Raw genomic sequence first — 17,143 nt, forward strand, 5'->3', positions numbered from 1 at the left:
GACCGAGTTAGCTATGACGACCTAGTGATTTTGTTGGCAGTACCTCAGTGATAACTAAATTCCCTAAAGCGAATTGACACATTTTGTGTTAGGTTAGGTTGTTTTCAGTTTAAGGTTATATTTTTTGAATAAGTACATTGTTGCCGCCGGATCGTTTAAATCTGGTCTGTCCTTTTTAAATTGGAAGTAGCATCGTTTAATGGATTTTTTTTGTCGTAACAGAATTATTGTGGCAATTTTTAATTTACCCGACCAAAGGTGGGTAAGTTATTGTGATCGGTCCAAAATTTCGGATTGCTAATTTCATCAGATCTTTCCGTTTTGAGGTCCCCTGAACACGTTTATGAAGTTTTTAGAATGATGTCTGTCTGTGCGTCTCTGTCCCACTTTTCGTTCTCCCACGATTACTCAAAAGGCTTTGACCGATTGCTTTCAAATTTGACCAACACAAACTTACCCGTGGTCTCTCGAGTTGAAAAGCTTTTGGTGTCAATCGGACGACAGGGGGTGGAAGAGGGTGGGGGTAGGTCGAAAAAATAATAAGTGAACATGGAAATTTGACATTACCAGTTGAAAGGGCATGTGTTTTTATGTCGGAAACGATGTTTACCATTTGCGGATTTTTCCAATATGGCGGACTTATAAAGTTATTTGCGTCTTCTTAGATCGACGGCGATAACTGCTAAAACTTTTAACAAAATAATCTCGGATCTTGCCATTGGAAATAACTCTGTAATAGTGACTACCGAATAGAGTTTGGTGTCAATCCGACTACGAGGGGTGGAAGAGGGTAGGGGTTGCTCGAAAAAATAATGAGATGACATGGAAATTTGACATTACCAGTTGAAAGGGCATGTGTTTTTATGTTGGAAATGATATTTACTATTTGCGAGAATTAGAAGACGACTTATGTGGGTTAACAAGGATAAGGTAGGTATCTCGGGTCAATTCAGATTGGTTTAAATTGATGTCGAGTAAGTTACTAGGCCGGGTCTTCGACTCGGCTCCATCCCAATTTTTTGACTTGTTTTTGTTCGTTATAAAATTTATTTTTTCCAATTTTTTTTTCATAAAAAATTTCCTGATGTAAGATAACAAAATTTTTATACTGTCGTTTAGACAATTAAAAGGGCTATCAGAATCAAGAAAAAAAAATAGGGGGTTTCCATTTAAAAAAAACTAGCGATACATCTTCAGTCGAAAACAAATGACTGCTTGGAATTTTGTTTGGTATTAAAATATGTATTTTCATAAACTAAAACTGACCCGTCCAAAGAGTAAAAAATTGTTTAAATTTAAATTAATTTATTCCATACTTTTGCCAAAAAAAAATCTGGAAAATTAGAGAAATATGCACTAATATGCATTTTTCCCCAAAATATGCTCAAGGTACTTAAAATATGAAAAATATGTATTTTCAAATTGACGTAATTTCATTCAAAATTTGTTAATACGCCCAGGAAATCCAAAATTTTAGAGTTATAGAAACAAATATGCAATTTGCATAGAATCCGAGCTTTAGTGATCAACAATGACTGAGTCTGTTGGCAATGAAACAATTGAAAAGTACTGGTGTTTTTTATCTCGTAATTGGCACTGAGCAGATTTTTTAACTTATGCCAGTTATGTTTATTTATATTTATGCTATTTCAAAAATGAACCTTTGATGGTAAATTTCAAATTTGCCAAATTTCATTGTTACCAACAGATTCAGTCATTCTTGATCAAACCGTAGCTTGATACTTGGGAAACGGATGCGCAGTGAAATTATGAGAAATAGTGGGGAGAAATCCACTGTAGGTAAACGACGCCGTCGAAGGATTTTTTGTCTTTCTTGCAAGTCGGATTTCTCATCTGCGCATCTCAAGTATCAAGCTACGTTTGGCTACCTGTACATTATCAATTATCATAATGCACATAAATAAAACATAGATAGCTTTTAACGTCAGCGTAATGAACGCCAAGTTCTGACAGAAAAATACCTCTCTCAACAAAGTATGGTTTAATAAACAATAATAAGTATGTAATTAAAGTCGCAAAAGCCAGAGGTAAATAGGATCATGTCGGTACTGCCATCGTTCGAAAACATTTTCAAATACAAAATATGAACGAAAAATGCGATGACAGATACGCTTGCCCGATATCGTTCTTTTACGACTGCCGCCAAGCTATTGTTCACAAAAATGTCGGAAAACAGTAAAACACTGACCCAGATTTCGTTTTAGTTCTGACAAGAACTGATTTTTTGTACACGAGACGAGGAATAAAACGAATAAAATCACAAACACAACTCAATCTGAAAACGGGAAAGAGAACGAATGTTAAATGTCAAAATTTTAATATAAAATTGGGACAAAACTTACTATGCAACCTGTGTAACTCCGGAGAACAATTGGTTGCCTACGAAATTATCTACACTGTTAACAGAACTAAAACGTCGTCAACGCCTACTCTAAGTATATATTTATTTGAAGGTCCGATACATTATTAAAATTTCAATTACCGATTCTTTTTTTCGATATTTTTGTACCCGGAACACAGCAAACACTTCCCCTTTACTCTTTTTTTTTCTATTTCTTAATTTCAGAGAGCCGAAACTGTTTGCTTACCAACTGAGAAACGCCACGCTCCGCCGTTTGGCGCGTCAATCGATGTCAGGCAGGCCTATACTTTTCAAACTAACAGTGGCGGCTGCTGCAAGGAGGGGCATTGCCCCCCTCCCCCAATTCAAAATGCGAAAAACGGGAGAAACAAATATTATTAATTTTTTGAAATAAATGTATTATTGTTTGTATATTTTATTCCGATGTTGCTATGTATTTGCACTCACCTCAAAATTTAAGTGAACGAATTTGAGCCGTAGTGCTCACCTTATACATTTTATTATTATTATTATTATTGATGACTGACTCAACAGGCAGAGCCCATTAATAGAGTCAGATGTAAATTTAAATGTAAAATAAAAAGAATAGGTACCAAACACGACACAATGAGAAGAAATGTAAAGAAGAAAAAGAGAAAAAAAAGTGAACGAATTTGAGCCGATGTGCTCACCTTATACATTTAATTCTTGTGGACGGGCGAGCTCAGTGGAAACCCTGTCTGCCTTTCCATTTCTATACTCTTAAAACACAACCACTAACGTGTTATTTAATATGTGCCAACAATGCCATTTATCGGGGATAATTTCATCTTACAGCATGATAATGCAAGACCGCACAGTGTCAGAATTGTGTCCGAGTATCTGAACGAAGTCGGTATTGCTTCTAAGCAATGGCCAGCAAGAAGTCAGGACCTTAACCCGATAGCAAATGTGTGGGACATGATGAGGAGACGAGTCCGGGCTCTTCAGACACCTCCCGCTATGCTGGGTGAACTTGGTGAGCTATTTAGGACAATCAGGACCAAGCAGATGTCCTGTCCACTACTAACAGCATGGGTAGACGGTGTGAAGCCGTCAATCATGCTAGAGGTGGAAATATACCCTACTGAGCCATTTTCTCCAGTTTATTTTGTAGAGGCAGTTATGACAATTTTTCTTTTTTTTTTTTTATAATTGGCAATTTAATTCATACACTAAAAATCCCATAAGCAGCGGTGTTTTTGTCATTATGACAGCGAAAAAAGTTTGTCCTAACTTTTCCAGCGACAAAACGGAACCTAACTTTTGAAAGCGTCTGATTCTAGTAGGTCTGCATCATAGTGATTTACGTATTAATTAAATTGATTTACGTATTAATTAAATTGTCTTACCGAATTACACTCAAGCTTTTTTGTGTGTTGAAGTAAACTTGCCATTTATAATTCGAGTTTTGTTGTCTAGCAATTAAACTTAAAAAACTGCCAGAAAAAATTACTCGTCCTACGGACTCGTAATTTTTTCAGAGGCAGTTTTTTTCGTTAAATTGCCAGGCAACAAAATTCTCCTTGAAATGTCAAGTTTACTTCGACCAAAAAAAGCTCTCGTGTAATTATAAGTGAATAAATTTATTTTTTATTATACCTGAATCATAATCCCTGTTTTTGACACTAAAATGCGTGCAAAAAAGTGCCTTTAAAACACTAAAGCTTTAAGGGTTGCTTAGGTAACAACAAATTCACCTACATTTTGAACAATGATAAATAGACATTTATATACAATTTATGATAGCAACGAAACAACAACAATTGACCATTTCTATATCAACGATTAATGACACAGATTACTTCGGAAAAGGTATTTCAATTCACTTTTTTTGTTATAATTTTCAGATTGTAGTGCGGGTATAATAAAAAATAGCGTATGATACACGTTTATAAGGGCCTTTAAAGCACTTGCGACGTTAAAAGCACTCCGCTACGCGTCGTGCTCTGAAACTCGTCGCGCTTCCTTATAAACTTGTATCATAATATACTATTTTTTTAACTCTTATTGCAAATTAAAACACTCCCGAATAAAAACTGATTTGTTGTGATTTATTTACAACTATCAACTATTTTCACATTTTCAGAAGTGATGCGTTAATTTCTGGGAGCAGTGTATCATAAAATACACTATCCCAAAAAAGTTAAGGATATTCTCGATATATGAATGATAACGCTCATCTGCACAGGATACGATTGGTTTTGGAAAACTTAGATTTGCAGGAAATTCAACATTTTCAGCTACCTGCGCGATCTGCGGACTTCAACCCCATTGAATCCGCCTGAGACCTTGGAAACACTCGCAGAATATTTGCCTTATCCAGAGAATATTCGGGAATTGAGTGACTTGTTCCCTATTTTGTGGCAACAGATCCCCCAGGAAGAGATTCACAACTTAATGCGTCGTATTAGAGAAGTTACACGAGTACGAGGACGAAATACCGATTATTTAGTTTAATTTAATTTTAATTTTATTTAATTTCAAAGGTTTTGTTTTTTTTTTTAGTTCCATTCTGTATTGATTTGACTGAAAATGAATGGAATTACACAACATGTGTATCGATTATGATCCCTGTTCTTCCTTTCTTGTTCACAAACAGCAATATCCTTAACTTTTTTGGGGCAGTGTAGTTGCTATTTATATCTCAACTAATCAAAGTATAAATGAAACCATCGAATTCATTCATGAAAATTTGCTTATTTATACAACAGCAGGGTCTGCTCTGCTCCCTAGATAAAGCTCTGCTCAATCGGAACTTACGAGTACATCAATTATCTATGATTTTGAGTAGAGATTGTGTATATAGTAGTAACCCTGTAGTTTCATTTTTATTTGTAAACATGGTGAAACTCAGTGAAACTGACAGAATTGAAATTTTAATTATGGTTGATTATGGAGATTGACAACGTTCACACCAAGATGTTTGTCATTTATTTAATAACGTTCATCCGAAGAGAAATCTCATTGTACAATCCACAGTGTCTAAATTGGTTAGAAAATTTAGAGAAACTGTAAATATAAAAGATATCCCAAGGTCTGCACCTCCAAAATCAGGCACAAATCAAGATCAAGCTCTCGATGTATTAGTCAATGTTATGGATAATCCAATTACGTCAACCACGCAACTTGCTTGGCATAATAATATTAGTCAAGCGTCGGTTGTTCGAATATTAAAAAAAGAGAGTGTGTCGTAAAGACGCACGATAGAAGTGAAACTTTTGTATTACAGGGAAATCAGAATATTGTAAGTTATCACTGATAGGTGCAAGAGGAGGTGGCTGAGCCGAGGTGCTAGTTGCTGGTTCATTGGGCAGCAAATGCTTTTGCTAGCTATTTTATAAGCAATTGTTTTAAGTGATATTAATAAAAGTGTAGTAAATGCTAGTGAGGCCTGGCTAGCAAATGCTTTTGCTCGTTTTAGAAAGCATTTGCTTGACGATATTAGGATTTGCTTCTTTTAGTATTAATAAAGTTTAGCATTTGCTTGAAATAGTAAGCAATTGCTAGGATAAATGACATTCTCCTTCGTGTCGTACTAGTAGTTATAAATCGGCTGTTAAAGCATCATAAAAGTATGTTCCAAGTGGCAAGAAACCGTAAATTTTACAAAGAAAGGAAAGACAATACCATTACAAGAGAAGATGATGTAAAATTGTTTCATTTCCGAAATGAAAGTGTTCAGTGGATTGCTGATTTTCTTGGGAATGACGATGAAGAAACGCGTGGTGGTACTTCATCTTCGGTGATGAAAATAAAAATATTGTTGCGATATGTGGCTGATCCAAGTAGAAAAAATTAAATTATTCATATAGTAATAAATAGTGTTAAACTATTTATAGGATTTCAGATTGGGGTAGCTGAACTCATGGAAGTAAGTCAACCAATTGTATAGAATGTTGTAAAATTTGTCAGGGGAAAAATGATAGACAAGGCACCACTTTGGATACATTTTCCTGGCGCCCTGCGTTGAACGGCAAGCAATTACTTGTCAAGTCACTAGCATATGCTTTCGTCAAAACAAGCAATTGCTAGAAGCAAAAAGCTTTTACTTCAAAGCAAATGCTAATGCTAAATAGCAAATGCTTCGAAGCATTTGCTTATTTTTATTAATATCATCCATTGTCTTTATTATTTACACCGTTTTTTTTTTTCATATTCTGAACTGTCACTTCACTCGCACGTTTTCTTTTCACATTCTGAACTGTCACTTCACTCGTACGTTTTCTCTCACGCCACGCTCTTGTTCTTTCTGCGCTTGACTTTGGCTTATTTACAACAAAATTGTATATTTTAACGATAAATCCCGTGAGTGTGACAAAGACAGAATTTTAAGGGATGTTTGTATCGTGTCAAACAGATTAACTCAGAAACTACATACAGGCTGTCCCAGAACTGGCGTACATCCCGTTAACCACGTGCTCCGCTCTTTCTGCTGAGAAAAATTTCACTAGAATTTTTTTGTTTAACCTTATAGTTTTTAAACTACAGCAATTTTAAGTTAGCCAATCACAACAGAAAGATCACAGATAAATCTACCGTGAACTGTTGTTTCCTAGGAAACGCATGGATTAAATTCATATTTGTCTACGATGACTGGTTAAATTAAAATCGTTGTAACTTAAAAACAAAATGGATTTAAACAATTTTTCTTGCAGAATCCATTTCAGAATAAATATTTACATTTGCAGTTAACGGGATGTACGCCAGTTCTAGGACACTCTGTATTATCCGTTCACGATTGTTTCAAATTCGGACTGTCTATGAAAATCTGACATTTTAGTTGGCAATATTGTGATTTGGCATAATAAATCTATTTTAGGTTATAATTGAATTACACTAAATCAATTAGGGAATTGACAACAAGACGAATATTTAATAACGAAACGTCATATGACAGGACCTGACGCCAATCTAACAAAAAAATATCGTGGCCTCCTGCGTGTTTAAAACAATCATGCATGGCATATAGACTCCAAATTAAGTGAGATGGAAATATTGGCGCAATCGTTGTGCGAGACAGTGTTTACCCCCACCACTTTTCGTCACACAAAAAGATTGCCGATCAGAATTTCAAACCCCTACCATAAAAAGTTTCACTTCAAAAAATATTTTGACAGTTTAGCCTTCAAGCGCTTAGGGATTATACAGTTCGAGACACGGAATTTCACGAAGCGATAATTTCCCGACTCGGCACCCCCCACTATGCACTACTTGTAAAAATTGTTAATTATCAACAAAGAGTAAATATAAATCCTACATTAGGGACTTAAAACCCGACTTGACCTGACCTGACCTGACCTGACCTGACACGTGACCAAAAGTGGTGCATAGTGGGGGGTGCCGAGTCGGAAAATTACGGGTCATGGAATTTCGGGCATCACTGTCAATATACCGTCAAAAAATATAAAATAGGCTTTACATTATTAACCTCAATTTTACCGTTTGCCGATTTTGATTGACATGCGATTGACGTGTACAGAAAATAAATTTCAAAATTTGACTTTTGAATGTCACGTTGACAATAAAGAGTGATTTACATCGCAATTTTTTGAAGTGACAGAAAAATGATGCCCGAAATTCCGTGTCCCTAACTGTACGTGAATTTATTTCCACCTTCTAGGTAAGTGACACTTTATAGGCATTTGTGGTAACTAAGTAAACTAAGTAAATTGTAGCCTATTCAAAACCATTTAATTTGCAGTACAAATAGTTAAAATCCTCTGATAAATAAGGAAGTTATGGTCTCGTCTTCGTTTTTGGAGACACCTGTGTATCACAATAAGAGGTCTAATTTTTCCGACAAAATTAGTCATTTAAGACATGAGTAGTAGTAATTTTCCAAAAGCAAAAGCTACGTATGTCTTATCTGACAAATTTTGCAGAAAAAATCAGATCACGAATTGTATTCGAGAAAATTTTTATCGAGTTGACGCATATACGCAACTCTTTGTATACCAGCAACCGGGCCTTCAAATAAATTTATATTTAGAGCAACCTATGGAAACGTCTGACATTTTAACGAAATAAAATTATGTTAGAAAATATTTTAAATTTTTGTAGTGCATTCTCCCTATTCCCCCTCCACGGAATATGACAATATGAAATTGGGAAAAAGCTTACTATGTAACCTGTGTAACTCCGGAGAATAATTGGTTACCTAGAAAAATTACTTTACACTGTTAACAGAATTAGAATGTCGCCTACGCCTACTCTAAATATATATTTATTTGAAGGCCCCATATGTTGAATGTAATATTTAGGGCCTTGTTTGTTACACGTGTGTATTGATTTAATATTAATTTAATATAAATTTGGCATTTCATTTTGACCTAACAAATTTCCTCGATGATATTTCACTATAAAATCAATTTGATTCGTTCAAATTTGAAAAATGCTGCAATTTAATTGGTTTCCAATTTCTATTGATACTAGAGTTTTTGTATTATGAACTCTTGTTTTCGTATTCTTGCTACTTCATCGTTGTCAAAGAAGGATTGTCTGTTGCTAGATAAGTTTTTGTATCTTGATAATAAAGTTCCTTGAGTTGATTGTAATTGTTGTTTCAAAATAAGTGTACATACTCATGTTGACCTATTTATGTTATCTTGGAGTCATTTTCGATTATTTTCTTCCAATATTTTTCCAAAGTTTATAAACGTTTGCAGATGTTGTTACCCGCGGGCCGTTTGGGTGGTCCTTACAGAACCACCCCCGCTCGTCCTTTTGTCGTGTTTGGTCCCAACTTTTTAATAAATAGTTGACGCCGACCGGCAAACGGCCTGCTGACAAAGCCATAAGCCTCAGCGACAGCACATATACAGTGTGGTGATAAAGTAAGGATCAACATTCATAAAAGCGGTATCTGATATTTTTAAGAAAATTGCTCGGACAAGTCAATTTTATTTTTTAATTTAATTTTAATTTAATTAAATCAATGATGACGTCATTGTGCTAAAAAACATGACGTCATAAGAAAAATATGTATGCCATAAGGAGGCTAATTAAAAAATAAAAAAATTTCTGAACCAAAGGGACCAGAAAATCATAGTTTGGATTGAATATTTTCCATATTAGTACAGTTTTAAAGTAATTTCAAATGTCTAATGCCATGAAAGTGCTGTTGTAAATGACAAGTGTGTCTTTGCAACCTGTACCCACTTTATCTAATATACCCATGACATGTATCTTATGAAAACTGAATAAATGTACATACTTATTTTGACTTGACTTGACTTGACGGCAAACGGCCACTTTTGTTTTTTTGTTTTCTTTCGTGCTCCTCTCCTTCTACACAAAAGACTGATTTCCTTCTGTACTTGCGATTTCGATTTTGCTTGAAAATGAATGGAGTTTAAAACTAAGTACTTATAAATAAGAAATCAACCGAGGTTCCGGGAGTACTGAATTTTTCCGCAACTATTACACAATTATTACCACTTACCAATCTTAGTGTAAAGTGTATTCCCATTTTCGAGTTGAAGAAATGTAAACGTATAAGCTAATCAACATGTCTGTTCCCATTGTAAATTAATTTGACACGTTAAGCCGTTCGAAAAAACACGATTGTTGGCTTGTTTATACCGGTTATTGATTATTTCGTTTATTTGTTGGTATTGATCTATATTTGGAAGTTATTTAGACCACCAAGCGACTAATCATTTTGTTGAATATCCTACAAAATCTTTTAATTTTTTTAAATTAATCGTGTTGTAACAAATAAAACAAGTGGATAAATATCAGATGAGATACATATGTATATTGTATACAATTGACATGTCGTGATAAAATTTTTAAAAAGCAAAATAAGATCTTTATTTGTGTTGTTTGATACAGAATTTTGTAATATTAGCTTTATCGTTTTTAAGTGTTACATTATTTGTATAAAACTTTAAAAGTAAGCCTTCTTTTATTCGCTCAAATTTTTCCTCAAGATTAGCTCAAAAGTTTTTCAATAGAGCTACTTTTATTTTTCTGGTTAAAGATCAGAACATATTCGATTTTAAGCCTTCAAAAGCTCATTACAAGAAAGCTTTCCGCTATTTAATTTTTAACTACCTATAGGTACTGATGATTCAAACCATTTCAGAATATTCAAGCAACCTATAAAATGTTCATCGTTTTGTTCTGAAAATGTTTGGTACCTAACATATTGTACCTAATATTAAAAATTACTTACGAGTATGTCGAGAGTTTAATCGTTTTCAACAGTTACATGATTAAAGTTTCGTAAAGAATTTATCTTGTGCAAGCCTATAAATAAATAAACCCTGGCAATAAAATAAAACCGTACCGAATTTATTAATAATACCTGTCAGTTGGTGGTATAGTGGAACCAGAAATATAGTGATTTTATGGACTCTGGTCGATAATTTCTTTTAGAATTTTGGGGTCACTTTTATTACCAACTTGAAGAGAGTTATAAATCTTCTATGACAGATGTTTTTGAACCGTCTGAAAATGGACCATCGGAGACAAAGGTAGGTAGGGCCCAGTCGCGCGACGAGTGCCAGAAGTTTATTGTCCTGCCATAATTGACCCTCTCAAGTTAATGTACTCCATCCCTCATAAAATCACTATATTTCTGGTTCCACTATACAGTCTTCGTTGATGGACGAGTTCGAGTGTGGAAACACCAAGAGGAACAGTATTTGGACGGCACGGCATAATGGTTGTTTGGGGTGGGATAATTTTGAATGGATGCATGGAGCTGGTGGTAATTCGTGAAGGGTCTATGACTGCTCGGAGATACATAGATGAACCACACGTGGTACCGTTTGCAGAGAATACGGGTCCAGAATTAATTCTGCAGCAGGTTAATGTCCGTCCCATAACATTCAGATTGCTCCTCCCCCGCAGTCCAGACCTCAATGCAATGCAATCGAACACGTCTGGGACACACTTGGGTAGCACTTGAAAGAACGTCACCCACTCCGGAACCTTCAACACGTTGAGGAAATCCTTCTGGAAGAATGGGAAGAGATGTCTCGTCAGGTTATTCGAAATTTAATTGAAAGTATGCCCCGTCGTCGTGCGCAAGTTTTGCGTGTTAGAGGAGGCCATACCCATTATTAATTTTGCTCTTTTGCTTCTTTTTCAGAATGTTTTCATTTGAACAATAAAAAATTTGAAGACACATTTTTACATTTATCTTTTTTCCTCTAAGCATCGCAAACATACGAGTATTACAATAGATTGTTAGTAATTTTTAGAAAATAGTCATCAATATTAAGTACACAGCATGTGTCGAGCTGGCTTTAGCTCTCGTATGTATCTACTAGCTCTGTTTTTCTGGTTTAAGTTAAAAATTAGTAATAGTGCCTACAGTATCTAATGTATGATTTTCAAAATCTAAAAATGTGATTCTTATTTAATATTTTAGTCAATTTGTCAAAAAGAGAAACGTTTGAACTAGATGCAACTTGGAGTTAGTTTCTCAAGCCAAATTAATATTAATTAAGAGTTTATTAATAATAATAAAATTTTATATTTAAGATTTACCGGAGTGAAGCCCTGCTAGTTACTAATAAATTCAATACTGTCACTATTATTAGCCTCGCATAAGGAAATTCTTTTCCGCCATTACGAGCTTTTCCGGTAACGTTGAAACACCAGCATGTATTTTTTATTGAGACATTTTGTAATAGCTTTCACCAAAGTTTAACATTTTCATTTGTAGATATCCTTTGACTGTTGAAATTCTACATACTCTTAAAATAGTACTCACTTCCTCAGAGCATCGACCTAATCCTTTCTTGAAATCCCGCATCCGCAAATCCATTTCTCTCTATTTTTGAGATAACGGTTGGATATACTCGTATTATTTTTGTATGTATGTAAATCTGTTTTTAAGTAAATTGAAAAATAGATTATACCACAAATTTGTAGAAACATTTCTGAGTTCAAATTTGTCAAAAATTGTGATAATCTTTTCATCACAGCTGTCGCATTAATGAGAGTATTTGTTATAGGTATTTTGATGGTATCTACATTAGTAGAACATGAATAAAGCAGTGATTATTACAAATTTATTAATATCTCAGGCGTTAACAAAAAAATTTGATTGATTAGTTTTGTGACAACAAATCGGAAAAATTAGTTTTATCAAAAACGAGTGATAATTCGAGTTCTACGACACTTCAGAAAAGTATAAAAGGTGTTGTAGTTCATACCACTGCAGTCACAGATTCTGACAAACAAACATCATGTACAAAAACTTCTTGCTCTTTGCTCTTGGAGCTCTATTTTTGGGCCATGTAAGAATTGTAAGAACTAGTTGTATTATATTATAATGTTTTCTTTCTTTCTTAGGCCTGCAAATCCGATTTGGTGGACGATGCAGAAGCAGCGCTTAACGTTCTAAGGCAAGCCACAAGTGACAACCTCAATGGAGGTTTTCTAGAACACACCAAGTTGTCTGTGCAGGTAGACACAACAGCCATTGAAACAAAAGCAGCTGCCCAGAAACAAATGGAAGAGATTGGAAAACTTTTTAAAAGCGTTAAATCAAGTCAATGCCGTACTGCTTCGAAACTGATAGAGAAAGTAACTTCAGACGCGGTGGACACCTGCGTCAACGCTCAAGCCGATGAGGCGATAACACTGATCTATACGAAGAGTTCTGGACTGACGGATTCAACTTTGAAAACGATCTACGATCAGGAGAAAGAGATTGTTATCTGCGGTCAAGCCGATGAGGACTGTCTCAATGGTGTGATTGCGACCATTCAGGAGAAGGTAGATGCTCTTCCCGATGTGATTAATGATGAAATCGAAATTGATCGTGCAGCTATTGATGAACAAATAGGACTCATCACAGCTTGCGCAGATGCTGCTGTTGGAAAGGCCAAACAGTTGGTTGCCAGTTACAAATCATGCGTTGTTTGATTTGTCAACAGTTCAAGTATTAAACGAGGAATATGTAATGTCTAAATATAAACTTTACTATTTTGCAAAAATAAAATAAATGTAATTTTAACAAATTGAACAATTTGGATTTTAGTTGTTTCCTTACCTATCAAAAATGTTTAGATTATTTTTCTCAACATACCAATTTGCTGATTTTCAAAAACCTTCTAAACGCTCCAGATGTGTTACGATTAAATGTTTTCAATTTTTGAAGGCGTTGATTGATATCTAAATTCAACGAAGTTATAGTTTATTCGAACGTTCTGTTATCTTTTATCATGATTTATTATAATAAAAATTTATTTATTTAGAGCTTGTTATCAAAGTATTTAGAAAACAAGTAAATACAGTGAGTGCAAAACAATTGTATAATACTGCTTCTTGGGCAAACTTGAACGCGTTACAGTAGAACTTTTTTGTTGTGTTGCCTAATTTTAACCTAACCTTCAATCAGACGAGACACTTCCAAATTCTTGTCATTAATAGTAGCCGTGACACGAAATCATTGCTCAAATTCATCACACAGAATTATTTGTTTCTTTCTTCAGCATTCAAAAAAATTATAGTGAAGACCTGCCTAATAGTGCTGAAGATCTAAGACAGTGCATAAGGAACGCTGTAGAGGTAAGTTGAATAGAGAAGAACCTGTCACGTGAGATGCGTAAGAGACGAAATTTGGTCGGACTCGAGCGGACTAGTCCATTTTTTTCTGCAGGGGGAGGTGGCGAATAAGGTGCGTATTTGCGCAGATGTGGCGTCATTTAATTTCAGCTAACAGGTTCTGAAATAGGTATTGTTATGTCTAATAATGTCTGTTAAAGTGTCATACGCAAACTATTAAAATATATTCAACAATTTTTAGTATCAATAAATATTATCACATAAATCAAACTTTGTCGAACGTCAAACAGCCGGGAAAAAACAATTTGCTACGCCACTGCACTCGGTGTCCCTTCCACTTCAACGCGCAGCAAAGATCACGTGACAGGTTCTTTTCTATTTAAATTACCTCTAGCATCATTAACAATCAAGGAAATTCGAAATAGTTTTAAAGAATTTCGATGTAGGGTTGAAAACAGAAAACAGAAAACGGCGACGAGTTAATAGAATATTTTTATATTCAACTATCGTTTAATTAAAAAAAAAAAGTGAGACATTTTTAATGCATTTTCTTTTATTTTAATGTTAAGTCTTCCTCTGTGTTGAAGAAGACTTTTTAATAACAGAAATGGGGGTTTCAAATGAAGCAAAAAATGTTATTCCTCTGAAGCTTTTGCGTAAAATAAAAAAAAATGTTTTCCTCTTGTGAACTCAATCCGGGGACATACAGTATCTATAGAAATTGAGTGACTTGTTTGTCTTCCGTATTTGCAGTTGGTAGTTAAAGTATTGGAGATAATTCCTGAGGTGCTATCACATTTATTGATTTTTATTTATGTGTAGTTATCATGTCTATTTATTATTTAAAACGAAGAAAAAACTTTCGTAGTAGCGCTCTGAATTTGTATTAATATTTTTGATTTAGCCAAGTATTACGACCCAAAAGACCCAGAAGGTCGGGCCGGCCACAAACACAAATCAGGTGTCCAGATTGGGGCGCGGAAGGGAGAGAGATACAAGTTTTGAAAAGACAACACAACATTTATTTCCGTCCGATGATGTACAGGGGCGGTTTGCCCGGTTCCTGCACCTCGCAGGGTGCGATGTCGCGCAGGACTGGTCACTCCTCGTTTCCGGTTTTTAAGATCGAGTCGTGGTTCAGTGGGACCTAGAGTGTGGCTCGAGGAAGACCGTCCTGGTTTCTGGGAAAAAAGGTGTCGCCTGCGGAGCTGTTGCCAATTGTTGCCTTGGTGTAAGGCCGACTTTAGGCCGCCTTTACACCAAGGCAACAATTGGCAACATGTTGCCTTGGTGTAAGGCTACCTTTAGGTCGACTTAAAGCTTGTTTGACACGGTGCTAAATTTTGTAGAAAATTTGTTAGAAAATGAGAGAGACCCTCGATCAGGACCAATGAACGATCAGGATCATAGTCTGTCTTTGTCAGATCCTGATCGTTCATTGGTCCTCTCTCATTTTCTAACAAATTTTCTACAAAATTTAGCATCGTGTCATACAGCCTTAAGACCGGCGTAACAAGTAAAAAAAAGTTAAAACTTCTATGATGTTCGTTATTGACTTTAAGCAATATAATACTATTACTAAATACTACATTTATCTGTGAATTTATAATGTTTGTCATGTCTTTATCATTTTTATCCAAGATGTAATCGAAATATATCACAATATTAAAAAACTATAATATTCAGACCAATTGTGAAAATCACGTGCATTCAGTTTTGTGCTATAGAAGGGCAGAAAAACCATGTACAGTTCAAGCACAAAAGTTGAGTAGGTATGTCACTGATATCACGTTAATAATAAGATATAGAAAGTTATCGAGGGGCAACGAAAAATGTGCAAAAAGTTTTGTTACCGCGGGTGCTGGTACCGCGTGCAGATCAGTTGCTTTCAGTGTTACCTTCGGCTATTGATTGTTTGGAATTTTGCGTCTTAGTGTGTCATTATCATGAAAAATTATACCAATAGTGAAATTACCGATATGGTAATTTGTTACGGAAGTGCAGATGATGTTGCCTTAAGGGCAGCTTTGTATCGCAAAAAGTTTCCAGCGTAGTGTAGTATAGTGTTTCGCATTCCAAACATTTCTGGTTGTTGTCTACGGGAAAATGGTACTTTTCGACCGAGAAGTGTGGATAGGGGCCAAGAATGTACGCCACAGGTGTTAGACGTCGAATCCCAAATTCTAGAGACTGTAAAAGAAAACCCGTCAACAAGTTCCCTCAGTTTGTAGTATGTCACACTCTTAAGAGCAAGGATTGCACCCTTATCATGTTCAGCGGGTGCAAGAATTGCAACCAAACGATTACATTCACTGGCAAGAGTTTTGTGAGTGCGGCGAAGAATATTTCAAAGAGCGTCGATCAACCAGATTTTTTGCGAATAGTCTTATTGACCGATGAAACGGATTTTACACGTAACGGAGTTTTTAATAGCCAAAACACTCATATTTAGGAGCCCAAATCCGGAATGCTGCAGGAAATTTTGCAAGGGTTCGGGACAATCTACATCGAAGAGTACAGGCGTGTACTAGAAATCGCGGTCGACATTTTGAACAATACTGATACCTACTAATATAACAAAAAATATCTTGGCCTGCTGCGTGTTTAAAACTGGCGCGGTGTGGGGTTTGGCGTTGTCATGAAGGAGGCTGACTCCCCGGGTCAGCATTCCCATTCTGCGGTTCTGAATGGCTCTTCTGAGTTTTTTTAGGGTATTGCAGTAAGCCTCTGCATTAATGGTAGTCCCTTTAGGCATAAAATCCACCAAAAGGAACCCCTTACGGTCCCAAAAACAGATGCCATGACTTTTCCGGCTGAATGGGTCGTCTTGAACATTTTGGTGGCTGGGGAAAATGAATGACGCCACTAAACTGATTGTTTTTTGGATTCTGGGGTATAGTGACACGCCGACGTCTTATTCTCCCGTCACGATAGAATCCAGAAAAGCTTCTCCCTCCTGTGCAAAACGGAGGTGGCGGGAGCGCGCGACGACCTCTCCATCGGAAAAATTTATAGTGACTGAACAAAATGGTAAATAAACACGCGGGAGCAAACAAACTGATCGCTAGGATCCCTCCTACATTCCAGGTGCGCCAAATTCGAAACAAAAAATTTGCCCCGGCCTCAGGAGCCTTTGTAACCTTACTTTCTGGATGACCCTCGTATATAAACCACGGTGGAGAAGTCCCTTATAGCCTTCGCGCCTTACATCTT

The 17,143-nt window shown here is 35.7% G+C and overlaps 1 protein-coding gene across 1 annotated transcript; it reads left to right on the top strand.

Moving 5' to 3' along the window:
- Nucleotides 1–12,497: 12,497 nt before the first annotated feature.
- LOC138133442 (uncharacterized) lies at nt 12,498–13,391 on the top strand. The gene is made up of 2 exons (XM_069051357.1): nt 12,498–12,657; nt 12,713–13,391. The coding sequence occupies exons 1-2, from the start codon at nt 12,607–12,609 to the stop codon at nt 13,286–13,288; spliced, it is 627 nt and encodes a 208-aa protein (XP_068907458.1). The 5' UTR covers nt 12,498–12,606; the 3' UTR covers nt 13,289–13,391.
- The last annotated feature ends 3,752 nt before the right edge of the window (nt 13,392–17,143 follow it).

Source organism: Tenebrio molitor, chromosome 6, assembly GCF_963966145.1.
Source record: "Tenebrio molitor chromosome 6, icTenMoli1.1, whole genome shotgun sequence".
In the NCBI taxonomy this organism is placed as follows: domain Eukaryota; kingdom Metazoa; phylum Arthropoda; class Insecta; order Coleoptera; family Tenebrionidae; genus Tenebrio; species Tenebrio molitor.